At 49.5% G+C, this 19,429-nt stretch overlaps 1 protein-coding gene across 2 annotated transcripts in view; it reads left to right on the top strand.

Moving 5' to 3' along the window:
* The window catches only part of LOC136617946 (T-cell differentiation antigen CD6-like), a 177,700-nt gene that overhangs the window by 57,245 nt on the left and 101,026 nt on the right, over nt 1-19,429 (top strand). For both annotated transcript variants that reach the window (XM_066594293.1, XM_066594292.1), the window contains one exon: nt 16,655-16,720. In XM_066594293.1, the coding sequence (XP_066450390.1) occupies nt 16,655-16,720 (66 nt within the window). The remainder of the gene's footprint in view (nt 1-16,654; nt 16,721-19,429) is intronic.

Here is a 19,429-nt window from a genome sequence, read left to right as displayed (position 1 = left end):
CAGCATCGGCGATCTCCGGATCAACCACCTCTCTCGGTCGTCCAGGACGTTCCTCATCATTGGGGCTGAAGTGGCCCCCAGTTCATAACTGTAGGATATGAAGGGCATTGATCCCCTGATGTCTGCCACATATCACCAGGAGTATCCGCCGCCGACTTTATCACTCCTCTGCTCTCATTGGCTGTGAATATCGCCTTAGACTCCGCCATTTTGTGTTCCCGCGTGCCGAGATCACTGTTGCCATAGCTACAAACACATATATTAGACACATAAGGCTTTCATGTGATGTAACATCCGTTACCATAGAAACAAAGAACACAACGCCAAAGCCTTCTCAGCAGCCCCTTATATCTAAAGATGACTGACTGGTCACTTATTCTCTAACTTCCCTGAGTCGTACAAACTTGAAATTTGGCTGACCTTTGTTTAGGTCGTATTTAGGAAAAGTAAAGTGGTCACAATGTAACTATTCAATTCTAAGTGCAAAAGTAAGTGACCCCCTGCTGTCACTCTGCTGCTGTGTAGATTTGACGCATGGGTTTCTCCAGTACTTCAGGAGTTAAGTTTTCCTGAGGAACTTTAACTCAGCTGCAGGCTATGAGCCAATACTACTTTATTTCTCTGAGCTGGAGACCATTATTCACTGCTGGGACCTTAGTGTAAGCACAGCTGCCTCTACCTGCTACCTGCTCAGCTGCATCTACCTGCTACCGGATAAGCTGCATCTACCTGCTACCGGCTCAACTGCATCAACCTGCTACCTGCTCAGCTGCCTCTACCTGCTACCTGCTCAGCTGCCTCTACCTGCTACCTGCTCAGCTGCCTCTACCTGCTACCTGCTCAGCTGCCTCTACCTGCTACCTGCTCAGCTGCCTCTACCTGCTACCTGCTCAGCTGCCTCTACCTGCTACCTGCTCAGCTGCCTCTACCTGCTACCTGCTCAGCTGCATCTACCTGCTACCGGATAAGCTGCATCTATCTGCTACCTGCTCAGCTGCCTCTACCTGCTACCTGCTCAGCTGCCTCTACCTGCTACCTGCTCAGCTGCCTCTACCTGCTACCTGCTCAGCTGCCTCTACCTGCTACCTGCTCAGCTGCATCTACCTGCTACCGGATAAGCTGCATCTATCTGCTACCTGCTCAGCTGCCTCTACCTGCTACCGGCTCAGCCGCATCTACCTGCTACCGGCTCAGCCGCCTCTACCTGCTACCGGCTCAGCCGCCTCTACCTGCTACCTGCTCAGCTGCATCTACCTGCTACCGGATAAGCTGCATCTACCTGCTACCGGATAAGCTGCATCTACCTGCTACCGGATAAGCTGCATCTACCTGCTACCGGCTCAGCTGCATCTACCTGCTACCGGCTCAGCTGCATCTACCTGCTACCGGCTCAGCTGCATCTACCTGCTACCGGATAAGCTGCATCTATCTGCTACCTGCTCAGCTGCATCTACCTGCTACCTGCTCAGCTGCCTCTCCCTGCTACCGGCTCAACCGCCTCTACCCGCTACCGTCTCAGCTGCTTCTACCCACTACCAACTCACCGCATCTACCCGCTACCAACTCAACCGCCTCTACCCGCTACCAACTCAACCGCCTCTACCCGCTACCATCTCAGCCGCCTCTACCCACTAGCAACTCACCGCATCTACCCGCTACCAACTCAACCGCCTCTACCCGCTACCATCTCAGCTGCCTCTACCCACTACCAACTCACCGCATCTACCCGCTACCAACTCAACCGCCTCTACCCACTACCAACTCACCGCATCTACCCGCTACCAACTCAACCGCATCTGCCCGCTACCGGCTCAGCCGCATCTGCCTGCTACCTGATTTGCCGCATATACCATCTACCAGCTCAGCCACATCTGCCCGCTACCTGCTCAGCTGCATCTGCCCGCTACCTGCTCAGCCGCATCTGCCCGCTACCTGCTCAGCCGCATCTGCCCACTACCTGCTCAGCCGCATCTGCCCGCTACCTGCTCAGCCGCATCTGCCCGCTACCTGCTCAGCCGCATCTGCCCGCTACCTGCTCAGCCGCATCTGCCCACTACCTGCTCAGCCGCATCTGCCCGCTACCTGCTCAGCCGCATCTGCCCGCTACCTGCTCAGCCGCATCTGCCCGCTACCTGCTTAGCCGCATCTGCCCGCTACCTGCTCAGCCGCATCTGCCCACTACCTGCTCAGCCGCATCTGTTATTGGTTTCATTATCATGTGTTTTCACTCACTCTCACATTGCAAGAAAGCCTATCACCAGTGTGAAGCCAGCCTAAAGAATGCTCTTGCCAAGTTTTACGCTTGTACAACACCCGAAGTTACACTGCATTAGGGGGGAAATTACTTTTGCAATTAGCATTGAATAATCGAGTTGTGACCCCTTTACTTTTCCTTTTTAGGATGTAGGGGATGATATTTGCATTCTTTTGCACACTAGGAAGCAGCCAGGCGTACAAGGAGTATTCAAGGCCTAGAATCATAGAATGGTAGAGTTGGAAGGGACCTCCAGGGTCATCGGGTCTGACCCTCTGCTCAGTGCAGGATCACCAAATCATCCCAGACAGATGTCTGTCTGGCCTCTGAAGACTTCCATTGAAGGAGAACTCCCCACCTCCCGTGGCAGCCTGTTCCACTCATTGATCCCCCTCACTGTCTAATATCTAATCTGTGTCTCCTCCCTTTCAGTTTCATCCCATTGCTTCTAGTCTTTCCTTGTGCAGATGAGAATAGGGCTGATCCCTCTGCACTGTGACAGCCCTTCAGATATTTGTAGACCGCTATTAAGTCTCCTCTCAGCCTTCTCTTCTGCTAAACATTCCCAGATCCTTTAACCGTTCTTCATAGGACATGATTTGCAGACTGCTCACCATCTTGGTAACTCTTCTCTGAACTTGCTCCTGTTTGTCGATGTCTTTTTTAAAGTGGGGGCCCAAAACTGGACCCAGTATTCCAGATGAGGTCTGACTAAGGAATAGTAGAGGGGATAGTGACCTCACGTGATCTGGACTCTATGCTTCTCTTAATACATCCCAGAATTGGGTTTGTCTTTTTGGCTGCTGCATCACATTGCTGACTCATGTTCAGTCTATGATCTATTAGTATACCCAAGTCTTTTTCACATGTGCTGCTGCTTAGCCCAATTCCTCCCATTCTGTATGTGCTTTCTTCATTTTTCTTGCCCAGATGTAGGACTTTGCATTTCTCCTTGTTAAATACCATTCTGTTAGTCACCGACCACTGTGCAAGCTTTCCTAGATCTTTTTAAATACTCTTCCTCTCTTCCTTTGTGTTAGCTATCCCTGCTAGCTTTTTGTCATCGGCAAATTTGATCAGTTTCCCACAATTCCCTCCTCCAGATCATTTATAACAATGTTGACCAACACTGGGCCTAGGACAGAGCCTTGTGGTTCCCCACTTGATACATTCTTCCACTTGGATGTGCAGCCATTTATGACCACTCTGTGAGTACGATCACTTAGCCAGTTGTGAATCCACCTAACAGCCGCCTTGTCAATCCCAGATTTGGTCATTTTTCCCAATAAGTATGGTATGAGATACTTTGTCAAACGCTTTACTAAAGTCCAGATATACTATATCCACCACATTTCTCTGATCAACCCAGTCGGTGATTCTGTCATGGAAGGAGATTAGATTAGTCTGCCATGACTTGTTTGTTACAAACCCATACTGGCTTTGGTTAATTACTCCATTCTCATCCAAGTACTTGCATACATGCTGATTAGTAATTTGTTCAAAGATCTGAGAGAAAACAGATACAAAAGATGAATTTAAAAGTCCGTCCTTCTCAGCATCATTCTTAACCAATTCACCACTTTTATCTTGTTAGCATCCAATAGCATCTGTGACTTTTCTTTTGCTTTTGACCCCCCCAAATCCTTTTTTATTGCTTTTGGCCTCTCTTACAAACCTCCTCCATTTGGTAGTCAGCTACCTGCATGGTGAGAGGAGGGTGCATCTATATGCTCTCCTCAGTCAGTAAGTAACGGCCATTTTCTGTGATTGCTCTTACAAACCTCAATTCATGATCAGCTTTAGCCTTTCTGACACTTGCCCTACAGTTTCTGCAGACCGCATTATATTCTCCTTTAGATATTCCCCCCTCTCTCCAGTTGATGAACATATTTTTCTTCCTCTATAACATGTGTACAAGTTCTGTGTTCATCCATCCTGGTCTCTTTAAATGCTTCCCATTCCTCCTTCTTTTAGGGATTGTTAATATACATGAGCGAACACCCAAATGCTCGGGTCCGCGTTATTTGAGTTGAGCTTTCCATAAAATTCGAGAGCTCTACTCGAGTAACGAACCCCATTGATTACATGTGGAACGCAGGGTCCCGGGCTTTTCTTTTTTTCTTGGTTTGTGTGTCCCTCTCTCTCTCCCTCTCTCCCCCTTCCCCTTCCCGCCAGACCAAAAATTTTCAAATGGCGCACGCTGTGTCCCGGTGGGAAGGGGCCAAAACAGCCAAGTCCCAGCGGGGAGGAGCCAAAAGCTGGGGCGGGGTCGAACACGATTTGATGCTCTTTCGAGCAACGAGCACCATCAAGTACGCTAATGCTCGAATGAGCATCAAGCTCGCCAGAGTACGTTCGCTCAACTCTAACTTAACGATTGAGCTTTGAGAATCTCATTTCACAATATTTCCCAACCTCCTTGGACATTTCTGTCCTTAAGAACATCCCGCCATTGGATTGTTCCTCTTTCTAAGTCCATTAAAATCTGCCTTTCTGAAATCCAACCTTGCGGTCTGAGTCTTCTCAGGTCTTCCTCCCCTTGTTATCCAACATCCAAGGATATCATGATCACTGCCTCCTAAGGTCCCAGCCACCCTTACTTCCTCAACCATTCCCTCCCTGTTGGTAAGAATTAGGGCCAAGATAGCAGATCCCCTTGTTTTCTCTTCTACCTTCTGGAAGATAAAGTTGTCACCAAGAGCGGATAAGAATCTGTTGGATCCATTACTTTTACCTGAGAGATTCCCAACAAATGTCTGGATGGGTAAAATCTCCCATGATCACTATGTTGGGCTTCTTTGAGAGCTTGGCCATCTGATGTAGAAAGAGTTCCTCCATATCTTCTGCTTGTCCAGGCGGCCTATAGTAAATGCCTACAATGGTGTCCTTTCTGTTGTTCTCTCCTTGTATTCTTACCCAAACAGTTTCTACAGAACTCCCAGCTCTGAAGCTTGAATCTCTGTGGAGATAAATGTTTTCCTAACATACAACACAACACCTCCTCCCCTTTATTAGGTATGCTTCTTATAAATACATTGTATCCTTCAAGCCTTGTATCCCAATCATGTGTATCATCCCACCAAGTGTCTGTGATGCCGATGACATCATATTTCTCTTCCTGTTTTCGGAGCTCCAATTCTCTTTGTTTGTTTGCCAGCTCTGGGCATTTGTGTAGAAACATGTTAGTTTGTGATCGGGGTCTCTTGTTCCGCTACTCTACGATTTTTTTGTCTCTGTTCATCCTTTCCACTTCCAATACCGAGGTTCTCAAACGTATTCATTAGCTGTATATTCTTACCTTTTACTTCCCTTCCCATATTCTAGTGTAAAGCTCTCCTAATGAGTGAAGGAAGGCGCCCACCAAATGAATGCTTACTAGAGATGAGCGAACGCGTTCGTCCGAGCTTGATATTCGTGCGAATATTAGGGTGTTCGGGATGTTCGTTATTCGTGACGAACACCATGCGGTGTTCTGGTTACTTTCACTTCCTTCCCTGAGACGTTAGCGCGCTTTTCTGGCCAATTGAAAGACAGGGAAGGCATTACAACTTCCCCCTGCAACGTTTAAGCCCTATACCACCCCCCTGCTGTGAGTGGCTGGCGAGATCAGGTGTTCGCCTAATATAAAAGTCGGCCCCTCCCGCGGCTCGCCTCTGATGCGGTGTGAGTTAGATGAGGGACAGTGCTGTTTATACCGGAGCTGCTGTAGGGAAAGAATTGGTAGTTAGTGTAGGCTTCAAGACCCCCAAAGGTCCTTATTAGGGCCACTGATAGCTGTGTGTTGGCTGCTGTTAGCAGTGGGATTTTTTTTTCTTCTCAAAATCGCCTCTGCAGACCGTTGCACCCGGCATTAGGGACAGAAGTGCTGCATAGGCAGGGAGAGTGTTAGGAGTGAGTGTAGCCTTCAAGAACCCCAACGGTCCTTTCTAGGGCCATATTTATCCGTGTGCAGTACTGTCCAGGCTGCTGTTAGCTGTGCTGCATTTTTTTTGGGCTTCTCAAAATCGCCTCTGCAGAGCATTCCACCCTCCATTGATACTGCAGGGAAAGAATTGTATAGGCAGGGCCACAACACAGTTATTATTCATAGAATATACGCAGTGCTGCCTGTTGGTGGGAAAAAACTGAAAACAAATCTATTTGTCCAGCCTGTGTCCGTCCTTACGCCTGTGTAGACGTGTGAGCTGCGTGAAAAACATTGCTAAATCATACGCAGCCAGCTACGCTTTACTGCTGGGTTCGCCATTTGCTTTCCTTAATTGGGAAAAAAAATACCTGCTCTCCAAGAGTTATAATAACTCTGCTACCCTCACGTTCTGTGACACATAAGCAGGGACACAGCACAGTTATTAAACTTCTCAGGTTCATTGAATATACGCAGTGCTGCCTGTTGGTGGGAAAAAACTGAAAACAAATCTATTTGTCCAGCCTCTGTCCGTCCTTACGCCTGTGGAGACGTGTGAGCTGCGTGAAAAACATTGCTAAATCATACGCACCCAGCTACGCTTTACTGCTGGCTTCGCCATTTGCTTTCCTTAATTGGGAAAAAAAATACCTGCTCTGCCACAGTTAATAACTCTGCTACCCTCACGTTCTGTGACACATAAGCAGGGACACAGCACAGTTATTAAACTTCTCAGGTTCATTGAATATACGCAGTGCTGCCTGTTGGTGGGAAAAAACTGAAAACAAATCTATTTGTCCAGCCTCTGTCCGTCCTTACGCCTGTGGAGACGTGTGAGCTGCGTGAAAAACATTGCTAAATCAGACGCACCCAGCTACGCTTTACTGCTGGGTTCGCCATTTGCTTTCCTTAATTGGGAAAAAAAATACCTGCTCTGCCACAGTTAATAACTCTGCTACCCTCACGTTCTGTGACACATTAGCAGGGACACAGCACAGTTATTAAACTTAGATAATTCATTCACTAGAGGCAGTGGGGCCTTTCGTTTTCCAAAAAGGGCAAAAATTATATTTGGCCTGCAGTCTTGTGCCAATTTATTTCCTGCCTGTGAAATCAAATCACTGGTAATACAGCATGCTGAGGGGTAGGGGTAGGCCTAGAGGACGTGGACGCGGCCGAGGACGCGGAGGGCCAAGTCAGGGTGTGGGCCAAGCTCCTGATCCAGGTGTGTCGCAGCCGACTACTGCGCGATTAGGAGAGAGGCACGTTTCTGGCGTCCCCACATTCATCGCCCAATTAATGGGTCCACGCGGGAGACGGTTATTAGAAAATGAGCAGTGTGAGCAGGTCCTGTCCTGGATGGCAGAAAGTGCTTCGAGCAACCTATCGTCTACCCGCAGTTCTGCGCCGTCCACTGCTGCCAATCCGAATCCTCTGTCTGCTGCTCCTCCTTCCTCCCAGCCTCCTCACTCCACTACAATGACACCTGCTCAGGAGCGGGAACACTCCCAGGAACTGTTCTCGGGCCCCTGCTTAGATTGGGCAGCAGCGGTTCCTCTCCCACCAGAGGAGTTTATCGTCACTGATGCCCAACCATTCGAAAGTTCCCGGGGTCCGGGGGAAGAGGCTGGGGACTTCCGCCAACTGTCTCAACAACTTTCTGTGGGTGAGGAGGACGATGACGATCAGACACAGTTGTCTTGCAGTGAGGTAGTAGTAAGGGCAGTAAGTCCCAGGGAGCAGCGCACAGAGGATTCGGAGGAAGAGCAGCAGGACGATGAGGTGACTGACCCCACCTGGTGTGCAACGCTTACTCAGGAGGACAGGTCTTCAGAGGGGGAGTCAAGGGCATCAGCAGGGCAGGTTGCAAGAGGCAGTGCAGTGGCCAGGGGTAGAGGCAGGGCCAGACCGAATAATCCACCAAGTGTTTCCCAAAGCGCCCCCTCGCGCCATGCCACCCTGCGGAGGCCGAGGTGCTCTAAGGTCTGGCAGTTTTTCACAGAGACGCCTGACGACCGACGAACAGTGGTGTGCAACCTTTGTCGCGCAAAGCTCAGCCGGGGAGCCACCACCAACAGCCTCACCACCACCACCATGCGCAGACATATGATGGCCAAGCACCCCGCAAGGTGGGACAAAGGCCGTTCACCGCCTCCGGTTTGCACCCCTGCCTCTCCCCCTGTGCCCCAACCTGCCACTGAGATGCAACCCCCCTCTCAGGACACAGGCACTACCGCCTCATGGCCTGCACCCACACCCTCACCTCCGCTGTCCTCGGCCCCATCCAGCAGTGTAGTTCAGCGCACCGTTCAGCCGTCGCTTGCGCAAGTGTTCGAGCGCAAGCGCAAGTACGCCGCCACGCACCCGCACGCTCAAACGTTAACCGTCCGCATCGCAAAATTCATCAGCCTTGAGATGCTGCCGTATAGGGTTGTGGAAACGGAGTCCTTCAAAAGTATCATGGAGGCGGCCCCGCGCTACTCAGTTCCCAGTCGCCACTACTTTTCCCGATGTGCCGTCCCAGCCCTGCACGACCACGTCTCCCGCAACATTGTGCGCGCCCTCACCAACGCGGTTACTGCCACGGTCCACTTAACTACGGACACGTGGACAAGCACAGGCGGGCAGGGCCACTACATCTCCCTGACGGCACATTGGGTGAATTTAGTGGAGGCTGGGACAGAGTCAGAGCCTGGGACCGCTCACGTCCTACCCACCCCCAGAATTGCGGGCCCCAGCTCGGTGCTGGTATCTGCGGAGGTGTATGCTTCCTCCACTAAAGCACCCTCCTCCTCCTCCTCCTCCTCTGTCTCACAATCAAGATGTGTTAGCAGCAGCATGTCGCCAGCAGTCGGTGTCGCGCGGTGTGGCAGCACAGCGGTGGGCAAGCGTCAGCAGGCCGTGCTGAAACTACTCAGCTTAGGCGATAAGAGGCACACGGCCCACGAACTGCTGCAGGGTCTGACACAGCAGACCGACCGCTGGCTTGCGCCGCTGAGCCTCCAACCGGGCATGGTCGTGTGTGACAACGGCCGTAACCTGGTGGCGGCTCTGCAGCTCGGCAGCCTCACGCATGTGCCATGCCTGGCCCACGTCTTTAATTTGGTGGTTCAGCGCTTTCTGAAAAGCTACCCACGCTTGTCAGACCTGCTCGTAAAGGCGCGCCGGCTCTGCGCACATTTCCGCAAGTCCCACACGGACGCTGCCACCCTGCGCACCCTGCAACATCACTTTAAGCTGCCAGTGCACCGACTGCTGTGCGACGTGCCCACACGGTGGAACTCTACGCTCCACATGTTGGCCAGGCTCTATGAACAGCGTAGAGCTATAGTGGAATACCAACTCCAACATGGGCGGCGCAGTGGGAGTCAGCCTCCTCAACTCTTTACAGAAGACTGGGCCTGGTTGGCAGACATCTGCCATGTCCTTGGTAATTTTGAGGAGTCTACCCAGGTGGTGAGCGGCGATGCTACAATCATTAGCGTCACCATTCCTCTGCTATGCATCTTGAGAAATTCCCTGCAAACCATAAAGGCAGCTGCTTTGCGCTCGGAAACGGGGGCGGGGGAAGACAGTATGCCGCTGGATAGTCAGGGCACCCTCCTGTCTATTTCTCAGCGCGTACAGGAGGAGGAGGAGGAGCATGAGGAGGATGAGGAGGAGGGGGAAGAGACAGCTTGGCCCGCTGCTGACGGTACACCGGCTGATTGCCTGTCATCCTTTCAGTGTGTATGGCCTGAGGAGGAGGAGGATCCTGAAAGTGATCTTCCTAGTGAAGACAGCCATGTGTTGCGTACAGGTACCCTGGCACACATGGCTGACTTCATGTTAGGATGCCTTTCTCGTGACCCTCGCGTTGCACGCATTCTGGCCACTACGGATTACTGGGTGTACACACTGCTCGATCCACGGTATAAGGAGAACCTTTCCACTCTCATACCCGAAGAGGAAAGGGGTTCGAGAGTGTTGCTATACCACAGGACCCTTGCGGACAAGCTGATGGTAAAATTCCCAGCCGACAGCGCTAGTGGCCGAAGGCGCAGTACCGAGGGCAAGGTAGCAGGGGAGGTGCGTAGATCGAGCAGCATGTACATCCCAGGCAGTGCAACAGTCTTTAAGGGCCTGGCCAGCTTTATGGCTCCCCACCAAGACTGTGTCACCGCTCCCCAGTCAAGGCTGAGTCGGCGGGAGCACTGCAAAAGGATGGTGAGGGAGTACGTAGCGGATCGCACGACCATCCTTGGTGACGCCTCTGCCCCCTACAACTACTGGGTGTCGAAGCTGGACACGTGGCCTGAACTCGCGCTGTATGCCCTGGAGGTGCTTGCTTGTCCTGCGGCTAGCGTGTTGTCGGAGAGGGTGTTTAGTGCGGCTGGGGGAATCATCACAGATAAGCGTAGCCGCTTGTCAACCGACAGTGCCGACAGGCTAACACTCATCAAGATGAACAAAGGCTGGATTTCGCCAGACTTCTGTTCTCCACCAGCGGACAGCAGCGATACGTAAGCAATACGTAGGCTGCACCCGCGGATGGAAGCATCGTTCTCTCTCACCATCCAAAACGGGGACATTTCTGCTTCATCAATCTGTGTCTAATATTCCTCCTCCTCCTCCTCCTCCTCCTCCTGAAACCTCACGTAATCACGCTGAACGGGCAATTTTTCTTAGGGCCACAAGGCTCAGTCATATAACTTTTCTGAACAATTTTTATACGTTTCAATGCGCTTAAAAGCGTTGGAACTTTAACTTGAACCAATTTTTCGTTACACTGGGCTGCCTCCAGGCCTAGTTACCACTTAAGCCACATTAACCAAAGCGATTAATGGGTTTCACCTGCCCTCTTGGCTGGCCATGGCCAATTTTTGGGATGTACATTAGTACTGTTGATACAGCAATTTGTGTGGGCCCTCGCCTACAGTGTAATCAAATTAATTTTTAGCCCACCTGCATTACAGCTGACGTTACCTCAGCTGGGTTGGGCAATGCAATGGGATATTTTTATGTACCGCCGGTGGGTTCCAGGGAGCCACCCATGCTGTAGGTGCACACTGAGTTTTTAATACATCTGTACACTTGTAAAGAACCCGTCTGACTGGGGCATGCAGTGTGGGCCGAAGCCCACCTGTATTACGCACGACATTACTACCTCAGCTGTGTTGGGCAATGCAATGGGATATTTCTATGTACCGCCGGTGGCTTCCTGGCACCCACCCAGGCAGTGGGTCCACAGGGAGTTAAACCTACATGTGTCCACTTGTAAAGAACCCCAGTCTGACTGGGGCATGCAGTGTGGGCCGAAGCCCACCTGCATTAACCCTTTCCAGTCCACTGTGTGACCTGTGAAGACATTAGGGTTTAAGGCTGTACAGCTCCGTTGTTGGTAGACGTCCGTCGGGGTTCTCTTACTGTATATTGCCAGCCTCTCTGCTGTCGGAGCCTATCCTACGTGTCAGCTCATGCAGTACTGGCTTTAGCCAGCATATAGCGCCGTTGTATAACAGCAGAAAAAGAGTAAGCCCCCTAGGAAAACCATATACAAATTGGATTGGAAAGGGTTAAGCACAACATTACTACCTCAGCTGTGTTGGGCAATGCAATGGGATATTTCTATGTACCGCCGGTGGCTTCCTGGCACCCACCCATGCTGTAGGTGCACACGGAGTTTTTACTACATCTGTACACTTATAAAGAACCCCAGTCAGACTGGGGCATGCAGTGTGGGCCGAAGCCCACCTGCATTAAGCACGACATTACCTCAGCTGTGTTGGGCAATGCAATGGGATATTTCTGTGTACCGCCAGTGGGTTCCAGGGAGCCACCCATGCTGTGGGTCGACAGGGACTTCACAATAGGGAGTTGTACCTGCCTGTGTCTATGAATTAAAAACCGCGGTCTGACTGGGGCATGCAGACACCTTGACAGAATGAATAGTGTGTGGCACATAGGTTCCCCATTGCTATGCCCACGTGTGCAGCTCCTGATGGCGGTGGCACAGGATTATATTTCTCACTGCTTCTGTACAGCATTGTGGGCTATCGCTCCGCCACTTTTAAAGAGGGTCGCTGCCTAGCCGTGCCAACCCTCTGCAGTGTGTGCCTGCGGTCCCTCGTCATGGCAGACGCAATTCTAAATAGACATGAGCGTGGTGTGGCATGAGGGCAGCTGAAGGCTGCGCAGGGACACTTTGGTGTGCGCTGTGGGGGGGAGGGGGGGCGGTTGGTCAGCATGTAACCCAGGAGAAGTGTCAGTGGAGTGTCATGCAGGCAGTGATTGTGCTTTGTTGGAGGTAGTGTGGTGCTTAGCAAAGGTATGCCATGCTAATGAGGGCTTTTCAGAAGTAAAAGTTGTTGGGAGGGGGGGGGGCCCACTCTTGCCGGTATTGTGGCTTAATAGTGGGACCTGGGAACTTGAGATGCAGCCCAACATGTAGCCCCTCGCCTGCCCTATCCGTCACTGTGTCATTCCCATCACTTTCCTGAATTGCCCAGATTTTCACACATGAAAACCTTAGCGAGCATCGGCGAAATACAAAAATGTTCTGGTCGCCCATTGACTTCAATGGGGTTCGTTGTTCGAAACGAACCCTCGAACATCGCGGGAAGTTCGTTACGAATAACGAACACCCGAACATTTTGGTGTTCGCTCATCTCTAATGCTTACCTGTTTTTGTAAGGTGCAACCCATCTCTAGCAAGCAGTCCATCATATAGGTAATTCACTCCATGGTCTAGAAATCCAAATCTTTGCTGACGGCACCATCGACGTAGCCCATTGTTCACCTCTAGAATCCTGTTCCATCTTCTTATTCCATGGTTATCCACTGGGAGGATGGATGAGAAGATCACCTGTGCTCCTAGTTCTTTCACCTTCTTTTCAATGTCTTCAGTGTCTCTGCAGATAGTTGCCAGGTCCTTTTTTGCAGTGTCATTTGTCCCTACATGTATTAGGAATGAGAGTGTTCTGCAGGACTGAAGAGTCTTGACAGCCTATCAAACACATCTGTGATTTGTACACCTGGAAGACAGCACACCTCTCGTGAAGTGTCAGGTCTGCAGACAGCGGCCTCTGTTCCTCTCAATAGGAAATCCCGCACATCCGCCACTCTACTTTTCTTCTTCACAATAACACTTCTATTTCTCCATCCAAGAGGACTTTGTGCACTTACTACACAGTTCATTGTGGGTAGAGTCATTTCTTGCTGTACCCCTTTCTCCTCTGTTCTTTGTGGGTAGAGTCATTTCTTGCTGTACCTCTTTCTCCTCTGCTCTTTGTCAGTAGAGTCATTTCTTGCTGGACCTCTTTCTCCTCTGCTCTGTTCTTTGTGGGTAGAGTCATTTCTTGCTGGACCTCTTTCTCCTCTGCTCTGTTCTTTGTGGGTAGAGTCATTTCTTGCTGTACCTCTTTCTCCTCTGCTCTTTGTGAGTAGAGTCATTTCTTGTTGTACCTCTTTCTCCTCTGCTCTTTGTCAGTAGAGTCATTTCTTGCTGTACCTCTTTCTCCTCTGCTCTGTTCTTTGTGTGTAGTCATTTCTTGTTGTACCTCTTTCTCCTCTGTTCTTTGTGGGTGGAGTCATTTCTTGCTGTACCTCTTTCTCCTCTGTTCTTTGTGGGTGGAGTCATTTCTTGCTGTACCTCTTTCTCCTCTGTTCTTTGTGGGTGGAGTCATTTCTTGCTGTACCTCTTTCTCCTCTGCTCTTTGTGGGTGGAGTCATTTCTTGCTGTACCTCTTGCTCTTCTGCTCTGTTCTTTGTGGGTGGAGTCATTTCTTGCTGTACCTCTTTCTCCTCTCCTCTGCTCTTTGTGGGTAGAGTCATTTCTTGCTGTACCTCTTTCTCCTCTACTCCTTGTGGGTAGAGTCATTTCTTGCTGTACCTCTTTCTCCTCTGCTCTTTGTGGGTAGAGTCATTTCTTGCTGTATCTCTTTCTCCTCTGTTCTTTGTGGGTGGAGTCATTTCTTGCTGTACCTCTTTCTCCTCTGTTCTTTGTGGGTAGTCATTTCTTGCTGTTCCTCTTTCTCCTCTGTTCTTTGTGGGTAGAGTCATTTCTTGCTGTACCTCTTTCTCCTCTGCTCTTTGTCAGTAGAGTCATTTCTTGCTGGACCTCTTTCTCCTCTGCTCTGTTCTTTGTGGGTAGAGTCATTTCTTGCTGGACCTCTTTCTCCTCTGCTCTGTTCTTTGTGGGTAGAGTCATTTCTTGCTGTACCTCTTTCTCCTCTGCTCTTTGTGAGTAGAGTCATTTCTTGTTGTACCTCTTTCTCCTCTGCTCTTTGTCAGTAGAGTCATTTCTTGCTGTACCTCTTTCTCCTCTGCTCTGTTCTTTGTGTGTAGTCATTTCTTGTTGTACCTCTTTCTCCTCTGTTCTTTGTGGGTGGAGTCATTTCTTGCTGTACCTCTTTCTCCTCTGTTCTTTGTGGGTGGAGTCATTTCTTGCTGTACCTCTTTCTCCTCTGTTCTTTGTGGGTGGAGTCATTTCTTGCTGTACCTCTTTCTCCTCTGCTCTTTGTGGGTGGAGTCATTTCTTGCTGTACCTCTTGCTCTTCTGCTCTGTTCTTTGTGGGTGGAGTCATTTCTTGCTGTACCTCTTTCTCCTCTCCTCTGCTCTTTGTGGGTAGAGTCATTTCTTGCTGTACCTCTTTCTCCTCTACTCCTTGTGGGTAGAGTCATTTCTTGCTGTACCTCTTTCTCCTCTGCTCTTTGTGGGTAGAGTCATTTCTTGCTGTATCTCTTTCTCCTCTGTTCTTTGTGGGTGGAGTCATTTCTTGCTGTACCTCTTTCTCCTCTGTTCTTTGTGGGTGGAGTCATTTCTTGCTGTACCTCTTTCTCCTCTGTTCTTTGTGGGTAGAGCCATTTCTTGCTGTACCTCTTTCTCCTCTGCTCTGCTCTTTGTGGGTAGAGTCATTTCTTGCTGTACCTCTTTCTCCTCTCCTCTTTGTGGGTAGAGTCATTTCTTGCTGTACCTCTTTCTCCTCTGCTCTTTGTCGGTAGAGCCATTTCTTGCTGGACCTCTTTCTCCTCTGATCTTTGTGGGTAGAGTCATGTCTTGCTGTACCTCTTTCTTCTTTTGCCCAGGAACCAGTACCAGCCCCCCCCCCTCTCTCCTGTGGTAGAACCTAGTCCCAAGCAGTATGGGTGCAGCTGACTCCTGATCCTCCTGCTTCTTTGGGTCACATGCTTCCATTCCTCGGCTTCTGCAGGTACACTGAACATTTCTATTTCTTCAACATTTTAAAGCCTTTCTTCTGCTGTCATGGAAATCCTCACCTTTCTTAATAAGTTTTAATGTAGCTCTTCTCTCCTAAAGACTCTGCACCTTTTCCTTCAGTGGAGACACAAGCTTGCATTTCTGGCAGGTGAAGTTTGGCTTTTCCTCTGGTCGGTCTGTAAACATGCAGGATACATTGCAGCTCACCAGATGGCTCCTCTCCTTCCATGTTGTCAGATGATGTCACTTCCAAACTTCTAAAAGTCATGAATTGTAGTGAAGATATATATAACCGGTTAAATACCACTATGTATCTTACAAGTTATATATATAAGATGTCCTCCGAGCAGCTAGACCCGGCTAATCCCAGCTATCTTCCCACTTACAGTGAATCTTTGCTCTTCCCAGAATGCACATGGAATATGCAAATGATCTTCCTGCAGCTCCAAGCTCTGGTCTCTTTCCTAATTCACAGGTATTTACAATGCTTGGATCCATCCATAGACCTGAGCGAAATTACTGGACCCAGCGGATCCGGCACATGCCGGCCCCTGAGGGCCACCTGACACACCTCATGGCCCGTAATCGAGCCCGTCTGCCTTTAGCATGCTGTGTTGTACCACATGCAATTTCATGCCAAAAACTCCAAATGAAGCCTCTGACACAGATGTGCACATAGTCTAAGGCTGAAGCAACCAGTGTGATCTGTGAGCGTAGGAAACTGGCAGATGGACAATTAGTGCAACATGACGACACAACCTTCCATATATGAATGAGTATAGGATACATAATAACCTATTAGGTGCAGTATAGAATTAGTGAGGGGTCTGTTATATAACCATTCAGGTGCAGTATATGATCAGTGAGTGGTCCAGTATATAACCAGCTGGGTGTTGTAAAACATTAGTAAGAGGTCTGGCATAGAACAATTTGAGTGCAGTATAGAACTAGTCTGGTATATAACTAGTGAAGGGTACAGTATAGAACTTTTTGGTTGCTGTAAATAACTAGGGAGGCATCCTGTATGTAACCATTTTGATATAGTATAGAATTAGTGAAGGGTCTAGTATATAGCCAGTTGGGTGCAGTATATAACTAGCGAGGCGTCCTGTATACCACCAATGGAGTGCAGTATAGAATTAGAGAGACGTCCTGTATATAACCAGTCGGGTGCAGTATAAAACTAGTGAGGGGTCCGGTACATATCCAGCTGGGTGCACTATTGAATTAATGCCATGATTTTGTGACTCCTCTTCGACACAAGTAACATCATAGTTTTTTTTCTCTTTTCTTGTAGAGTTTTCCCTCCAGATATCACCATTGTGTGCGGCTCCAAGTCCTCGTCTCCGGAGTAGAGAGCCAGGTGACGTGACCTCCACTCTCCTCATCTTCTCACCTCCATAGTCTCCCTGGTACCACTGTGGTGTGATGGTGCTGATGGCTCTGTAGTCCCCTTGGCACCACTGTGATGGTGCTGATGGCTCTGTAGTCCCCTTGGCACCACTGTGATGGTGCTGATGGCTCTGTAGTCCCCTTGGCACCACTGTAGTGTGATAGCGAGACTACAGAGCCATCATACTAGTACCCCTATGGTGCAATGGTGCTGATGGCTTCGTAGTCTCCTTGGCACCACTGTGGTGTGATGGTGCTGATGGCTCTGTAGTCCCCTTGGCACCACTGTGGTGTGATGGTGCTGATGGCTCTGTAGTCCCCTTGGCACCACTGTGATGGTGCTGATGGCTCTTTAGACCCCCCTTGGCACCACTGTAGTGTGATAGTATGATGGCTCTGTAGTCTCGCTAGTACCACTATGATGCAATGGTGCTGATGGCTTCGTAGTCTCCTTGGCACCACTGTGGTGTGATGGTGATGATGGCTCTGCAGCTTCCTTGGCACCACTGTGGTGTGATGGTGATGATGGCTCTGCAGCTTCCTTGGCACCACTGTGATGGTGCTGATGGCTCTTTAGACCCCCCTTGGCACCACTGTAGTGTGATAGTATGATGGCTCTGTAGTCTCGCTAGTACCCATATGGTGCAATGGTGCTGATGGCTCTGTAGTCTCCTTGGCACCACTATGATGCAATGGTGCTGATGGCTTCGTAGTCTCCTTGGCACCACTGTGGTGTGATGGTGATGATGGCTCTGCACCTTCCTTGGCACCACTGTGGTGTGATGGTGATGATGGCTCTGCAGCTTCCTTGGCAACACTGTGGCGTGATGGTGATGATGGCTCTGTAGTCTCCTTGGCACCACTGTTGTATGATGGTCCTGATGGCTCTGTGGTCTCCTTGGCACCACTGTGGTGTGATGGTCCTCATGCATAAAAGAATGGTTGTGACAGCTGTCACAACCATTCTTTTAAGCATGAAGATTATATGGATCTATTGATCAGATCCGGATAAGTGACCTGCATACAGTATAACGTTGTGCTGTCGATACCCTTCTGTTCTTGTGGTGTGATGGTCCTGATGGCTCTGTGGTCTCCTTGGCAGCATTGTGGTGTGATGGTGCTGATGATTTTGTAGCTTCCTTGGCACCACTGTTGTGTGATGGTCCTGATGGCTCTGACGTCTCCTTGGCAGCACTGTGGTGTAATAGTCCTGATGGCTCTGAAGTCTCCTTGGCACCACTGTGGTGTAATAGTCCTGATGGCTCTGAAGTCTCCTTGGCAGCACTGTGGTGTGATGGTGCTGATGATTTTGTAGCTTCCTTGGCACCACTGTGGTGTGATGGTGCTGATGATTTTGTAGCATCCTTGGCACCACTGTTGTGTTATGTGCTGGTGGCTCTATAGTCTCCTTGGCAGCATTGTGGTGTGATGGTGCTGATTACCCTGTAGCTTCCTTGGCACCACTGTTGTGTTATGTGCTGGTGGCTCTATAGTCTCCTCGGCACCACTGTTGTGTGATGGTACTGGTGGCTCTGTGGTCTCCTTGGCAGCATTGTGGTGTGATGGTGCTGATGATTTTGTAGCATCCTCGGCACCACTGTTGTGTTATGTGCTGGTGGCTCTATAGTCTCCTTGGCACCACTGTTGAGTGATGGTGCTTGTTAGGGAAAAACTCCCTTTCAGTATGTCATTCGGCGTCCAAATTAAAAATAAAATGAGTAAGTCTGCAGACTTGAAAAACCGTCAGTATATACGGGTATATCAATTGATAGAGAGCGAGAATAAATCAGCTCTAATTTATTACTCATCGCACGTCCTCTTTTTATAGACATGTTACATATTTAAAATGACGTTGATTCTGAGCCAAACATGACATAGTTTGTTTACATCATTCAGCAACTTGCCACATGATCGATCAGTCTATTCGTAATGCCTAAAATTTTCCATTCTTCAGCGATTCTGTTATTTAATACATGTTTTACTTTTTATAACTTTATTTTAAGGTAAATTTATTGGTTATATCAGCTGCAACCTGGTACTAATTTGCTTCTTATCAGTTAATGTCTGTACCGTCAACCATCGCCTGACTAGTCACCAGTTATGGTTTATTGCTGGTTAAGTCAAGCTGACATTCTACCAAGGCCTAAAGCTTATACAAGAAATGATTTCTCTGAAACAGTTGAATCTAAAATAATATAACAAAAGCTGGGGTCCTGGGTAATTTCCCCCACAGTACTGAAGGCTCTGTGGTCTCCTTGGCACAACTGTGGTGTGATGGTTCTGATGGCTTTGTAGTCTCCTTGGCACCACTGTGGTATAATAGTCCTGATGGCTCTGTGGTCTCCTTGGCACCACTGTGGTCTGATGGTGCTGATTACCCTGTGGCTTCCTTGGCACCACTGTGATGTGATGGTGCTGATGGCTCCGTAGTCTTCTTGGCACCACTGTGGTGTGATGGTGCTGATGGCTCTGTAGTCTTCTTGGCAGCATTGTGGTGTGATGGTGCTGATGATTTTGTAGCTTCCTTGGCACCACTGTTATGTGATGGTGCTGATGGCTCTGTGGTCTCCTTGGTACCACTGTGATGTGATGGTGCTGATGGCTCCGTAGTCTTCTTGGCACCACTGTGGTGTGATGGTGCTGATGGCTCTGTAGTCTTCTTGGCAGCATTGTGGTGTGA

Source organism: Eleutherodactylus coqui, chromosome 1 (assembly GCF_035609145.1).
Source record: "Eleutherodactylus coqui strain aEleCoq1 chromosome 1, aEleCoq1.hap1, whole genome shotgun sequence".
NCBI lineage: Eukaryota > Metazoa > Chordata > Amphibia > Anura > Eleutherodactylidae > Eleutherodactylus > Eleutherodactylus coqui.
The sequence above is the reverse complement of the archived record's forward strand: the minus strand, read 5'-3'. Positions and strand labels throughout refer to the sequence as shown.